Source organism: Mycetomoellerius zeteki, unplaced genomic scaffold, assembly GCF_001594055.1.
Source record: "Mycetomoellerius zeteki isolate Tzet28-1 unplaced genomic scaffold, Tzet1.0 scaffold430, whole genome shotgun sequence".
NCBI lineage: Eukaryota > Metazoa > Arthropoda > Insecta > Hymenoptera > Formicidae > Mycetomoellerius > Mycetomoellerius zeteki.
This window is the reverse complement of record NW_017257425.1, coordinates 207,241-222,198: the sequence shown is the minus strand read 5'-3', so window position 1 is coordinate 222,198 and position 14,958 is coordinate 207,241. Positions and strand designations below refer to the sequence as shown.

General features: G+C 35.5%; 1 protein-coding gene across 2 annotated transcripts in view; it reads right to left on the bottom strand.

Moving 5' to 3' along the window:
• Positions 1-2,228: 2,228 nt before the first annotated feature.
• The window catches only part of LOC108726605 (protein cycle), a 19,440-nt gene continuing 6,710 nt past the window's right edge, over positions 2,229-14,958 (bottom strand). The window contains exons 3-13 of one of the 2 annotated variants that reach the window (XM_018454277.1): positions 13,775-14,012; positions 9,141-9,233; positions 8,085-8,202; positions 6,495-6,673; positions 4,899-5,119; positions 4,129-4,267; positions 3,784-3,902; positions 3,598-3,674; positions 3,347-3,507; positions 2,953-3,106; positions 2,229-2,651 (exon numbers count right to left, since the gene is read on the bottom strand). In XM_018454277.1, coding sequence (XP_018309779.1) covers positions 2,467-2,651; positions 2,953-3,106; positions 3,347-3,507; positions 3,598-3,674; positions 3,784-3,902; positions 4,129-4,267; positions 4,899-5,119; positions 6,495-6,673; positions 8,085-8,202; positions 9,141-9,233; positions 13,775-14,012 — 1,684 coding nt within the window. In that variant the 3' untranslated portion in view covers positions 2,229-2,466. Of the gene's footprint in view, positions 2,652-2,915; positions 3,107-3,346; positions 3,508-3,597; positions 3,675-3,783; positions 3,903-4,128; positions 4,268-4,898; positions 5,143-6,490; positions 6,674-8,084; positions 8,203-9,140; positions 9,234-13,774; positions 14,013-14,958 lie in introns of both variants that reach the window. The other variant, XM_018454278.1, reaches the window with a different exon arrangement.

Genomic DNA, 14,958 nt, shown 5'->3' with positions numbered 1-14,958 from the left:
ATAAATTTTGCACTTTTTGAATGTGGTAGGGATAGCGATTATCTCCTTTTACAGTTCGCCAAATTGTTTGTGGTGACACTCCCAATACAGCCGACGCATTCCGAACGCTGGTCTCAGGATGATTGTCAAAATGTTGTAAAATACGATTCCCTGCCTGCAAATCTCTTCGTAACGCTGCTTGAAATCGGTTGTTTTCTTGTCGAATTGAAAATGTTCCAGTCTCTCGCAATCTATTAAATGTCAACATAAACACTCTTCGGTTTGGCACTCTTCTGTTTGGAAATCGTCGTGCATATTCTCGCACCGCCTTTAAAGCATTACCGTTGCAGAAACCGTATACAAAAACCATATCAGCATATTCACTATTAGAATACGTACGCGGCATATTGCAAAAGACAAAATTCATCTACTGTTAAAGGCTTTCAAAGAGCGACTGACAAATTCATAACAGAAAGTGGAAAATGTAATCAAATATGTCGGTGCTAGATATGGCAAGAAATGTAAACATTTTTTTTCAATTTCTCTGAAACGGAGCAAAAACGAGCATATGTCTATAGGACTTTTTTTCTTAGTTTTTTACTCCTCTACACGCTCCCGAAGTTTTGCCATTTAATTTGGAAACACCCTGTATAATACCGTTATATCTAGACGATTTATCTGAATATCGATAAATCATCGCATATCGGAGTACGATGTATTATACTTGATAATTTTCTCATTAATACACATTGATGTAAATAATAATAATTTCTTTCATGTTTTTGGATATAAATTTCTCGCCTGAGCTCATACACTAATAGCAATTAATGTAGAAATGTACGGAAAATGTGTTACATTTCAAAAAATTCACACTCTCTCAGAATTAATTCGATCGTGAACTTAGCCCCTGAAATATGAATTTGTTATGTTTCAATCTATTTTATTTAGAATTATTAATAATTATTTATATATTATTATTATTAATAATTATTTTAATAGGAATTTTAATTGGTGACCTAAAGTGTATTTTAATGAATCTTTAACGAATCTTTGAGAATACAGCAGACTTCCTCCATTTATCCAAAATATCGTATTTTGAGACTGTATATAGGAAAGAAATTCTCGCAACAATTATAGTTCAAATTCATACACAAAAGATTTATCATTTATTTATACCGAATGTAAGATACCAAGATATCTTGTGAATATTTGTTATCTCTTTTTTAATATCGAACAATAAATTACAACAGTATGTCATGTTATTTACATTAGTTCTTACCTTACCACATTCTGCTCGTGTCTCTCTTAAGAAATATTACTATGATATTTTTGCATAGATTCGAGACGTTATGGCGAAATGAAATATATAGGATTGCAGCATCGGATCGTATAATTCAGTTATTGATATATTCTAATAGATAATGCATTTAGAAATTTATATTTGCACACATAACGAGTAAACTTTGCTTGTCCCGTACGTTCACCGAGTTAAAGGATTTATTTTCCTTGCATATACAGATATTCCTACGATTTTATTTAATTAGGTACACTTAAATGGCATATCGCGCGTGCAATGCAACGCATGCCTACGTATTTACACGTATAACGTCAATTTGATACTAGAACGTAGTTATTCGCACGGTTATTGAGGCGACGAGTAATTATATATACTCGTTGCGTGATCGATGGATCTCAGCTCTCGCCCTATGTATACCTCTTTAAGAGGCAGATGTTTTTTAAGATTCATTTTCTGAACGTCCTCATCCTTAGCTACATTCGGAAACATCACCCGGGTGCCCCCGTGTATCATCTTATCCTTATTTAACATTGGGTGAAAAACAAGGACAAAACGATATATAGAGGCGTGATGTTTCCAAACGCAGCCCTTGAAAAGAGGCCGTATTGACGTTGAAGGATTGATGCCCTTTAAAAAAAAAAGAATATTGTCCACACTATTGTCACACCACTGTAATCTCTGGAGGGCGTTCGTCAACCTTCACTTTGTTTCTTGCAAACGTAAACACAAATTATTTCGCTGCACTAAAGTGCGAAGATTTTTGAAAAATCAACGACAAGAGATAGAGGAAGCCCAGCTTCTTCTTAAAAATACCAACTAACAATAACATAATAATGTTATAATTTTACACTCAACAACTGTTATATGTAACATGTGTTATATTACATTTATATTGTTGACTGTAAAGTTATGACATTCATGTTATGTTACTGTTAATTAATATTTACTGGCAGAGATAGCATATAAACATATATATACATAGGACTACGAATCCACGATATTGATGAAGAACGATGGTTAATTGATTGCGATGTAGAAGTTTTGTTTGGAAGTTACAGTTCGCTTAACTTAACGAAATCCTATCTTAAAAGCACCATTTCAGCACCAAGTCTCATTCGTTCTGAGCGCGTTTCGCTCGACCAGGAGACATTCCTCCGCATTTTAAAATTGCAGACTAAAGTGCACATGCATTATGGTAACGGCCATGGCAATCCGGAAAAATCCACGGGACCGCCCAGACCCGCATCTGCCTCCAGCAGGCTCATGATGACAGCCATCGCTGCCTCGTCGTTGCCGTCGGACGGGATCGAATTTGGTGATTCATTAATCGTGGTGCCGCCAATCATCTCCATCATGTCGTCATCCGGTGACGCTCCTGAAAGTAGGTGGATGTTAAGTTGTGCGTGATATCACTAATATTGACACGCGATTGAATTATATCGGCAAACAGAATCAACGCTATACTCTGCATAGTATCAATTCGCCTTTCATAATCTCTCTCGCACGAAGGGAAATCTTATGTAAGTTAAATTGTTCTCACACACGCGTTAACAAAACTCTTTTCCTCGTGAGAGAGAGAGAGAGGTTTGCTCTCTACTTTCTTTTCTCTCTGAATAATTTTGGCGAGCGCACTACACACCAAGAAATGACTCCTTAGAGACAGTAATAGCTATGACCTTGGTCATTCGCGATGCTGTTGAGCTGCACGTTGTTCGCTACGTGGTTGAACGTCGACGTGGGGTTGCTGCTGCTGTTGTCGCTGCCGATGCCACTAGGCTGGGAAATGTCAGGTATTCTCTCTGGCGATGCCGTCGTCGTGACCATTTGCGACTTTAATCAAAGACAAATAATTAAAAACATTAGTCGGTCCAAGCCAAATTCAGACAATTAGTAATCAGTTTTTAAATTCGTTATACTTTAAAACTTTAAATGATAAAAAAACAAAGAAAAGCCATATAAACAAGCAAAAAAAAAAGATAATTTATCAATATAAAACAGTTTTATATTAATAAATTGCTCGTTTGCTTGTTTTCTTCCTTTGTTTTTTCCTTTGAATTCAAATATATTTACCTCGGTGTTCAATAAACCGGTCTCTGTCGCTGGTCCAGGACTACTACCCGAGGAGGAGTCTTCTCCGCGTCTTTGTAAATCCAGTACCTCTTCCGCTATTTGCCGGCCGATCTTACTTACTTCCACGTGGCTCGAGATCAGTCTTTCTAATCCACCGTTACCTGTTTATTAGAAATTAAGCACGATCCTTCAATCAATCCTTTCGACAAATCGCGATTGTCGTATAAACGCGCGCTTCAAATCGCACTTACTTTGTGTGAAATAATCATAGTTGCTCTGCACGCTTGAGTCCTCAGATCTGTTATTTCCACCTGGACGTGTGTCGCAGCTGAAAAAAAGGACAGAGAACTCTTTATACGGTAACATCGCGATAGTTATACGGTAACAGAGAACTCTTTATACGGTAACAGACGCGTAGAATGTCGATCGTTGCTTACAAGATAGCGGAATTCTTAGCGATTAGATATTCGATGTCTTTGGTCCATGGATTTTTGAAGGACTTCCACTCAGACTGCAACCGCACGAAGTTCGCGTCCTTGCTCCTGAACCTATAGATCTGTGAAAGTGATAACATGTGAGATCAAAACGCGAAATCGTTATTGCGGGCAATAAAGATCTCTCTTTGCGTTAGTCGACAATCAAGTCGCTTTGCATCCTCGACGATGAGGGACTTTGCATATCGTACGGGTATTAACAATTCTAATACTTTACAATTTATTTTAATCCGATTATCATCGTGAAGAACAATTGCGAAGTGATAATGTTGAACAACACTTAATCACCTGCGTGGTAACGCGTTCGGAAGTTTGCAACACAGCTTTGTGAGATTCTGCCAGATGAGGAATGTCGTCGTGGTGATAATATTCGTACATACTGGTGCCCAGCAGTTCCTGAGGTAGAAAGCCCAATACTGGAGTAGCTCTATATGAGGACAAAAATAATTCTTTAATATATACAAGACGTCCATATATCATTTGTCGATATTCCAAAAATTTATCTTTTTTTATAATGCACATTTTTTAATCGTAAATAAGACTGAATAACAAACTATTAATAAATTGATCGCTTTTAATTATAGTTTTAGTAATTTTCTGCTTTTATAAATTATAATATAAGCAAAAATAAATAACAATAGAGAAAGACCGGGGCTAAGTGGGCATTTGTATGGATGAAATGAAGTTGCAAACAATTTTTTATTGCTATCTTGTAGTCTTATAATCACTTTATAAAACGCTAATAATCATTTGATTAAAATCATTAATTTTGTTATTGAAAGTTGCAATTGAAAAAAAGGTGCCCACTTAGCCCATTCTCCCCTAGATGTAAATAAATAAAAATTTATGAAATATATGTTTGTTATTGTATATTTTGAAGAAGAGAGCCAAGATTAGCAAATTTCCTATTTCCAATTTATTATATTTAAATTATATATAATATATTACTGTGTGTTATAATATATATCACAATCACTACAAATATTTCGCTAACATCTTCTATCTTTTGATAATGCTAATCGTTTTTAACGGTCAAATAACAATCTCGATATACCGACCTTTGGTCCACGAACAGAAATTTGCCATCCATTGCATGTCGCGAGACGAATTGTATGGGCCTTGAATGGGGCTTCCTCGGCAACATGGCCGTTGATATCGCTGTTTGGACTCGGCCGACCGCTACCAAGCAGGACAAATTGCACGCTTCGCCGTCGGCCTCGCCCTCCTGTTCCTCGAGGCCGATCTTGGCGGGCGCCCAGGACTTCAGATAGCCCGTGCACTGAATCACGCAATACTTCCAATCTAAAAAAGACGCGTCGCTGTGCAGACTCGCCGATTGAGATTGAATTCGCAAACTTTATAAATGATACAAATTACACTACCGTTTATACAAATTCAGGAACATTTGTGATTTTCTCGTATCACAAAAAATTAAAAGTTTTAAAATAAAAAAAAAATAAATTTAACAGCTTTATATCTTCTTTTTAAAATATATTTTTTAAACTTTCTTTACAATTTTTTTCACTGAAATACTTATATAATTTTTCGAAATGTTAGAAAATTGCAAGCATTTTCAAATTTATAAATCATAGTGTATATAATTAGTTTTACATTATATTTTATAGGTATATTGTTATATTTTACACGTATAGAAAATGAAGAGCCGATGAGACGAATGAAACGAAATTGTAGAGAACGAGTAAGGGGAAAGTATCGGGACTTTACGATTGCCGGTGAGATATTTGATGAGGATATATCAGCGATCCTTTCACCGGCGTTTTGCTGCGATACTGTACGGTTTCTACTTTTCACCTTTGACGAGCCATGCGACAAATTTTCGTGCCGTGTCTCCGATCGTGCGTGTGACTCTCCAAAAGACGCGTTTGCATCGCCGATACAAACACCCTGAATCGTCATATTTTTTCGCACTGCAAGGAGCTTTGCTTCTTGAAAGAAAATTGAATCCGTCATTGAACAAAGGACACGATTTAGAATTTTTTTTAAGTATTGTGTTCATTTAAAAAAATATATGATGATCACGATATTCGGACAATACATTTGTGTTATAATTTTTATTTAAAAAATTAAATTTACAAAAAGAACAATTTTATTGAAAGATCTAAAATTTTGTTGGATACAGATCTGAAAATAATTTTATTGAATCACAAAATAATTATTGAGAGAAATAATTCTATTTTCGGTCAAAACGGATCTTATAACATTAATGCTTAATAATACTAACATGCAAATTTTGGTAAATATATTTTTTCAGTTTTATAAACTGTGCAAAATAATTGTGTTAACAAAATACTTACATTGCAAATTAAAAAACGATAAGCAATATCAAAAATTTTAATATTCTTGCAACCAGTTTGAATTTTCACAAAATTATTTTGATGACAACAAATTTATTTTCAAATCTGTATTCAATAAAATTTTAGATCTTTTAACAAAATTGTTCTTTCTATGTATTCATTAATCAACAAGAAAAGCTCTTCTTCTATAAGTTAAAAAAAAACACTTTGTATTCGTGATGCCCCTCAATACATTCATTTATATGTGCTCTTTTCACGATGATCGATTCGAGTTTCCTATTTTTCCGCGATTGCCGAATGAATTATACGATTTTTGGGTAATTAGCCGCACTCACCTACGTTTTGTTGCTTCTTTTTCCTGTGGCAGCTAGCGGTGGCGTCGGCTTCCTCCTTCACTTGCATCTCACCGCAACGGACCCCGTCGACTTTACGCTTCATCCGACAGAAGAAGGATCTCCGCGCTCCGGGGCAAAGTCGTGACACACCCTGGGGCACGTCGGTTTTCACCGGTAGCATGGCTGAAAAATTACGAAAATTAGCAACGGTCCATCAACGGACGATCAATAATTCTATTCGTACCGGAAAGAACAGTTATGTTGAAATATCTGAAAATTTAGCTAGATACAGATCTAAAAATAATTTTGTTAGACCATCAAAAATGTAGAACGCTTAAAAGTTGATGACAATACAGTCAAAAAGTTTTATCCCGCAAACACAATAGGTGTAGTAAGTCTTAAACCTTAAGACACTGATTAATCACAGTCGAATGTGAGAAGAATAATCGATTTTATGATTGGTCAATTCCTTAAGGCTTAAGATTTTATTATTTCTATTGTGTTTGCGAGATTAACATTTTAGCAACCAGTTTGAGCGTTCTATATATAATTATTTTGAGGTCCAAACAAAATTATTTTCAGATCTATATCTACTAAACTTTTAGATGATTTAACAAAACTATTCTTTCCGTGTATATCGCTGCATTCTATCTCCTTCATTTTTTTCCCCCCTTTTTTTACTTCTACCTGATATTTTTCTCTTTTATTTCTCACATCTCTCTCATATCTCTATCGCGAAAAACATTCATTATATGGCATTAATGTCGCATTTACTAGCGTCTTAAATATGTACTTTGACGATCCAAACGCTTTACATGCAGATCGCGTCGCGATGCAACATCCGAGGAATCCTGGCATTAGACTCGTTCGGTAACTCTTCGTCTCCTTTCCTCATTCGGCGTGGATCTTTCGCAATATTCTTATCTGGTAGGCACGCTAATTCTAAGATGTTTATCGACAAAGCTTACGCGAGCAAATGCTGCCGAGCGACTGACATTTATCGGGTAAAGGCGATGGAAGAGATGCGCACAGCAACTAATTTGCGTTCGCAATGATCGACGCGTTGAGCGTGAGGCAACGTTGAAAGGTGCTATAATTAATAGCTTTGAAGGCGGAAAGCTTTCTCATGGCCGGAGAAATTAATGCCTCGCACGCGGCTGGTCCGGCGCGCGCTAAGTCGAAATCTAGTATGTATTCCGTTTCACGCATGATGCGCACGATGTATCATTTTATCCTTTATTGTTCACATTAAAAAAGAATAAAATGATACATCATGCGCATCATGAATGAAACGGAACGCACTCTAGAAATGCAACAGTAATGTGGAAAAGCAACGGTCGTACACTGAAAAAAAAGATTGGCTGCTGCAGCAAATTAGATGGTAAAATATGGCATAGCATTTTTAATTGGCTGCAGCAGCCAATTTTTGGTTGTGCTAGCCTATCCGCAATGTCAGGATTTCGATAGGCTAATACAACCATGAATTGACTGCTGCAACCAGTTAAAAATGCTATGCCATATTTTACCATCTAATTTGATGCAGCAATCAATCTTTTTTTTTTTTCAGTATAATACAGAAACAGCTGATACTCACTTTTTGCGTCGATCAATCGTTCCCTCGGACTGAGATCGGAGGATGAGAGCTGCTCCTTTACCTTTGCAACATCCTTAGGATGCAGGATGTCGAACCAGCTTTGACCCAACAAGTCACCCTGTGTCATGGCATAAGATCCTTAAAGTTTGTAATTCAGTAAAAATTCAAAACGAGATACAAGTCGACTATAAATATAATGTGTATAGATAGAATTCATATATTATTAGCGGATTTACAAAGCTAGGGTATCCTGAGGAGGTAATGAAGAATTAGTAACATTAAAACTGGTTTATATGTTGTTTAATATCTATTTTTAATTCGTAATATTTATGCCGATTTCCGAAGGGAGTGCTTTTCTTTGAGACAAACGTCAACATTTTAAACGCTTGCTTGGTTTCTAAGTTTCTATAGCCATTGCTTCGAAACAGAATCCAATAACAAATTCGGTTGGACACATTAGTGCATGCTGGTATACATTAAAGTCGTAAAAATCGACATAAAAACGTATATTTAACGTAAATATATAATAACTTTACTGAGGTGCAATTTAAATAAAAAGAAGATATAAGTATATAACGTATAACAGCTTTAATATGCATTAATGAGTACTAAATCCAATCGAATTCGCTATATAAGAAAAGTCTTCAAAATATTGTTTATCTCATTAATGACTACCTTGTACGAGCTTGTTGTTCGTAAGAGCATTGTATTAATAAGCATCAGTGCGCATTAGTGTATTTAGATGAATTTGTTATTATATCTAAATCGTGACAAAAGGTCAAAATAATGCACTGCTAATCAAACGTATACTGCATAAATATCCATTTCAAAACATAATTTATAGCCAATGAGATGAATACGCAGCAGACGTTACTCAGACAGAGGCTAATGGTGGCACGGACATTACGATTAATTAACGCTTAGCCATTGAACGGAGATTCTTATATGCACGATGCTGTACACTCGCTTTCATGCGATATTTCTCGTACGTCACATTACTGATAGATTTCGGAGCGCGAAGAAAATTTGGTAGAGTAATTCAATGTAATTCGATACCTGAGAATAATTAAGAGTCTGCGAGACGGACTCGGACACGTAGAGAATTCTTCCGCGATCGCAGCCCACTACAAAGACAAAGCCCTCTGCAGCCTGAAACAAGGCAAGCTGCTTTCCATTACGCTGTAGAGAACAAACCGTTAATTACAGTCGAAGAGATCTTTTTACACTCGAAGAGACACTTTTTCGAATCTTGATTTTTGAAGAATAAAAAGATAAAGAAAGAAGAAAAATAAATAGGAAAGAGGAAAGAATAAAGACTCTATAACAGAGTTTGGTTACGAACAATTTTTGCAAAACAAGAGTGAGAAAGAAGAGTATATATACTGTCTCTTTTTATATATACTATTCTCATTCTAGCTTATTGTTAGCAAAGTTAATAAAAATTTGTTGCTAATAATTAACAGTGTTATTGTGAATTAGCAAAATTATTTTCAATTAAAATAATGGTTGTTGATGTAATATTTTTTTAGTGTACATAAATGCTGTCAAATACTAATGAATTATGGAACAATCAACAATATACGTTAAGCGAACGTAACATTGCGTTTTGCATTAAAAATTAAGGGGATCCTAAAGCGAAGCTCGAACTCCGACAAAGTCACTAGTGTCGCTGTTTTTCCAACACATCGACATGTGTCTACATCTTTATATATTACCACACCGATATCTCACGCAACCTATGATACATTCAGTCGCACATTCGTGTCAATTTTCGTATAACAAATTCGTCGCGATAAAGCGTCTAAGTCCAATTCTAAGAACTCGACATTATTTATTAGGGCAAACTACGTGTTTGTGGATTACTATTTCGTAAGTACAGGTTGCAAAACTTTCGTACCAAGCAAATGTCGTCACGATTTGACAGCTTGAGACGCCATGTTACACTAAGAAATGGTAAAAAATATATCAATTTTGAAATTTTTTATCGTTCTCATCATAAACTCCTCCTCACAAACACGTATTAATGCGTATACTTTAATCCTGAAAAAGGATTTTCGAATCTGTGAAAAAGAAAAATGTATTTGTTATACAAAAATTATATAATTTAGTCGGTAATACAGACGGCTTTAGGATCCCCTTAAAGATTACATTACACGCAATCATTTTCTGCAAACTATGATATTTGAGCGATTACCGGTCATATGGGAGATTTCGATGGAATAAGCCGAATTAACTTCCCATTTTTCGCACGTGTGTTCAGTCGCACGAAATCGCCCACGACGTTTCACTCGCAATTTCGCTGAGTCGCGAACACAATCGCTTCGATATCCGCACGAGCATATCATTTATCGTTGCACTAGTTACGTCCGCGTTATGTAATCGTTTGCGAGGTTCGACGTATCGTCGATCGCATGTAACGTTCATTAATTAATCATGTCAATGCGATTCAACGCGATTCGCGCGACCTAACAAAGGCATGCCCGAGTTCCTCGTGCTTTGTTACTCGAGGCACCTACGTTTCCCTCGTAAAGTTCGAATACGTCGGGATAAAAATATCAGAATCGGCTTTTACCACGACGCGGAAATATGTACACATATGTAAAGAATAGTTTTGCTGAAGCATTTAAAAATTTAACTAGATACAGATTTGAAAGTAATTTTATTGAACCGTTAAAATAATTAGAAACCTCAAGCAATGTTGCAAAAAGTTTTCACATTCTAACAACCAATTTGAGCATTGTACATTAAATTCATATTAAGTTATTACTCAATTTGAATTATTTTTTATTATTTCTATATTTAATTTATATATATGATTATCTAGTACATAATTATTTAGTTTTTAACTAAAACAATAGAGTTAAATAATTTAACTCCAGAAAATGTGTGTATTAAATTTGACTAAAATTTAATTTGTTATTTACTAAGTGCGTAAATAAAAAGTAAAAATAAATAAACAGTGTCCATATTAATGAACATTGTTATTTTGATATTCACTATAGAAATGGATTAATTTATATTTGGACATATATGAAAGTTAAAAATAACAAAATGCTATTTAACTTAAGAGATTGGATTATCATTATTCTTTTGATATCTAATGTAATGTACATAATTATTTTCAAGATTCGAACAAAATTATTTTCAGATCCGTATCTAAGGTCTTAAATACTTCAGCAAAATCGTTTTTCCTACATACTTTCGGTGTCAAACGGACGCTATAAACGTGTACATACATACGTTTTATTGCTGTATACGGCAAGTTTTACACGGATCAAGTGCGCGCCGCGACGTTCATACCGATTTTTGCCCCGTTTAATCGGCAGGTGATTTAACGTTATTCCCAACTGTAACACGCTCAGCCGGATCTCGATGGTAATAAACGTACCGATTCGCAATGGGGAGCTCTTTACGCCGCGATTAGAGCACGTTTAGAGCCGATCTGACTCGGTATGTGTCGGGCGTGGTCATTCACTCTCAGATATTTTCCTATACGGCAAACGCGCGTGAACGAGCGAGAAAGAAAAGAACTCCCCTCGATAGAAGATAAACGTGTATGTGTACACATGACAATGAGAAATATCTGGATCACAGGCACCAGCTCCGGGCTCCGCGCGTTTAAACGGAATCTAGGGTGAATAGGAGTTATCGCGGTCGTTGAAGTATTCCTTTTCCTTGTTTTCCGTGGACGTGGCAAAGTGTACGCTTCATAACCGATACGTTTCTATCGTCGAATAATTATACGTCGCTTTTCATGCACCTAAATAACCGTGACTACATTGGCACGCGGTGAATTTTAATCCTCAAAAAAAAAATTGTTTTTGTAATAATAACATGTGTAACGTTTGCTATATAACGTAGAATTAGAAGATTATAAATATGTATTATTATCGCAAAAGATTTTCTTTTGAACGCAAGGAGATATTCAGGGAAGTAATAATCCAATAATAACATGTATATGATGTTCGCTACAACGTAGAATTAGAGTAGACATTATATATGGAAGGAACAATTTTGCTGAGATATCTAAAAGTTTAAGTAGATACGGATCTGAAAATAATTATGTTGGACCATCAAAATAATTATGTAGAAAACTTTTAGCATAATAAGCAATGCTGCAAAAAGTTTCACATTCTAGTAACCAACCAGTTTAAGCTACGTTATTATTTTGATAACTCAACAAAATTTATTTTCAGAAGATCTCTGTATCTAGCTAAATTTTTAAATACTTCAGCACCATTCTTTTCGTATAAATATACGTTATCATAAAAGTTTTTTTTAACGTAAAGAAAGATTCGGGCAAGTATAATAATACGTTCATCAAGAGAAGCCAAATTTCACACAAACATAAATGCGTACAAGTTCGAGCGTTTACGGATTACAAAAGAAAATTTTTCTATTCTTTACACTGTTAAATTCATAATGTTGAATTATACTCTTTGAAACTTTTAGAATAAATTTCACTCTGAAGAGTGAAATCTCACTCTTAAAGACTGAAAATTGAACTACTCTTTTTTAAGACTGATTCAATTTTCACTCTTTAGAATGAGATGTCACTCCAAAGAATTTAGAAAGAATCAAAGAAATGGATTGATTTACATTTTGACATACGTAGAAGTTAAAAATGTCAAAATATTATTTAATTTAAGGTATTGGGTTACCATTACTCCTTTGATATCTAACAGTATACTACCTGAAACCTCATTCCCCCTAATTGGTCCGGAATTAAAGGCGTAGGTGATTTGAGAGCGCCTCGGCCTAAGGTACTATTAGCGTGATACTATAAATCTACATGCTTCGGACCTTTCCTTTCGCCGCGCCGCGCCGCGGCACGAGACCAAGCCGGATAAAAGTCTGTAGCATGCGGGAGAAAGGGAGTTATCCGCTGGTTTCGCTCCACTCGATCTCGTGCAAAAAGATTACAAAAGATACCAGCTCGGTCTCTTACGAGCCGCGGCAAAAATACATATCATAAATGAATTTCAAGTTAACGATACCAAGCATTGTGGTTTCAGTGAATTATCCGATCCCACGATCGTGTTTAGCACGAGCAACCATACAGGCGTTTATTCAGAAGTATCTAAAACTAAGCGAGACGCGAATGACGATGCAATGAAATGAGCAAACACGATCTATTAATTTGTTATAAAAGAGGAATAAAAACAAAGTTCTTTTTATAGGATAATACAAATAAAGTAAAAGTATCTGTCAACTTTTCATATAATTATTCGTAGTGCAGAATGGAGGAAGATAAGGCTTAATCATTATTATTCGTAACCGAGAAATTAAATTTAGAATATAATCTCTTACAACCATTTGTACATACATTGTTAAATTCATAATGTCAAATTATATCCAATTTGAGTTATTTTTAATAATTTCTACAGGTCGCCACTGCTCCCTATTGAATATGTCATTAATTTAATCCAAAACAGTGAAATTAGATAATTTAACTCCAGTAAATAAGTATATTAAATTTTATTCAAATTTAGTTTGTTATTTAATAAGTGCATACCTTAATATGGACGTTGATTATCTTGAAACTAATTCCAGAAATAGATTGATTTACATTTTAATATACATGGAAGTTTAAATAACAAAATGTTACTTAACTCAAGGGATTGGGATACTGTTGCTCCTTTGATATCTAACTGTAGATATTGCGCAACTACCGTTTAAGTTAGACTTACTTGAAGTATGAGCGTCTTGAGTTCCTGATCACTGAGAAACGCGGGCTTATAGTGACCTTCCGTGTATGAGGTAACCGCGCCGAGGATAGTCTTGAGGTGCTGCACCGCCATTCGCAGCACGGTCAGCTTGTCCAGCTTCCGCGACATCGCGTGACACATCGGTACCATCGCCGATAGCTCGGTGATGTATGTATTCATTTTATCCCTCCTGCGCTTCTCGATTTCACTATGGTTCTGCCTGAAAACACAGAAACATCGGTCCTATCAGTTCGTCAAATTTTAACAAAGAGAAGAGTTTTTATTTTAGACAAAAACAAAAAGTCTTGCTGCATTAATTGAAATCCTGATAGATTCTACTAGAAAAGTAGACAGTTATACTTGAATCTATTCTAGCCGAGATAACACCAGAATTCTGATTGATGTTACTAGAATCTTTTGGTTCGTTTATTTTCAACCAGAAATTTTTCTCAGTACCCATACAGCACCGAACGTTTCAGAAAGATATCAGAAAGGTTTCAAAACCATTTCAACCTTTCACGTTTCACATGTAACATTCCTGCAAGCTTTCTGCAATATGTCATGTGAAATGTTGTCGATGGAAATCTGTCTGAAACCTTTTATATGACACAATTTTTCAACCTTTTCAGTTGAAATATCTCTGAAACTTGTCACTTGTAATAACATTGAAAACCGCTCAATTGAGCTATTTCTGAGCGCTTTCGGATGATATATTCAGAAACTGTCGCGTGTCTGATGATATATATCTGAAATCATATATGAAATTATATGTAAGATATATTACTTTCCTCGCTTCCCTATAATAACTTTCCTAGTTCGCTTCTCGAACCGCCATATTGCATGCCCTCATCGCCTGACCGGCCTGACCCGCCATCCGCCACCATATTGAATCCGGTCAATCCCGCGCCCGCCAAAATGTTTGTCACTTGTTACCCAACGTTCACTGAGAATCACGGTCGCCTTTTGTGCTTTGTGCTCTTTGCACGTTTCGTTTATATATTATATATTAATTATAGTCTTCGATCCAAATAGTGCAGTGCATGCTTTTTGAATCAGGTAATCGATTTGTTATTATATATACATACCGAAGTAAGAAAATTAACTATAATATAATGCTCGACGCTTGCCTTCCCAAGAAAAATAGGTTATGTATTTTCCACATTTTA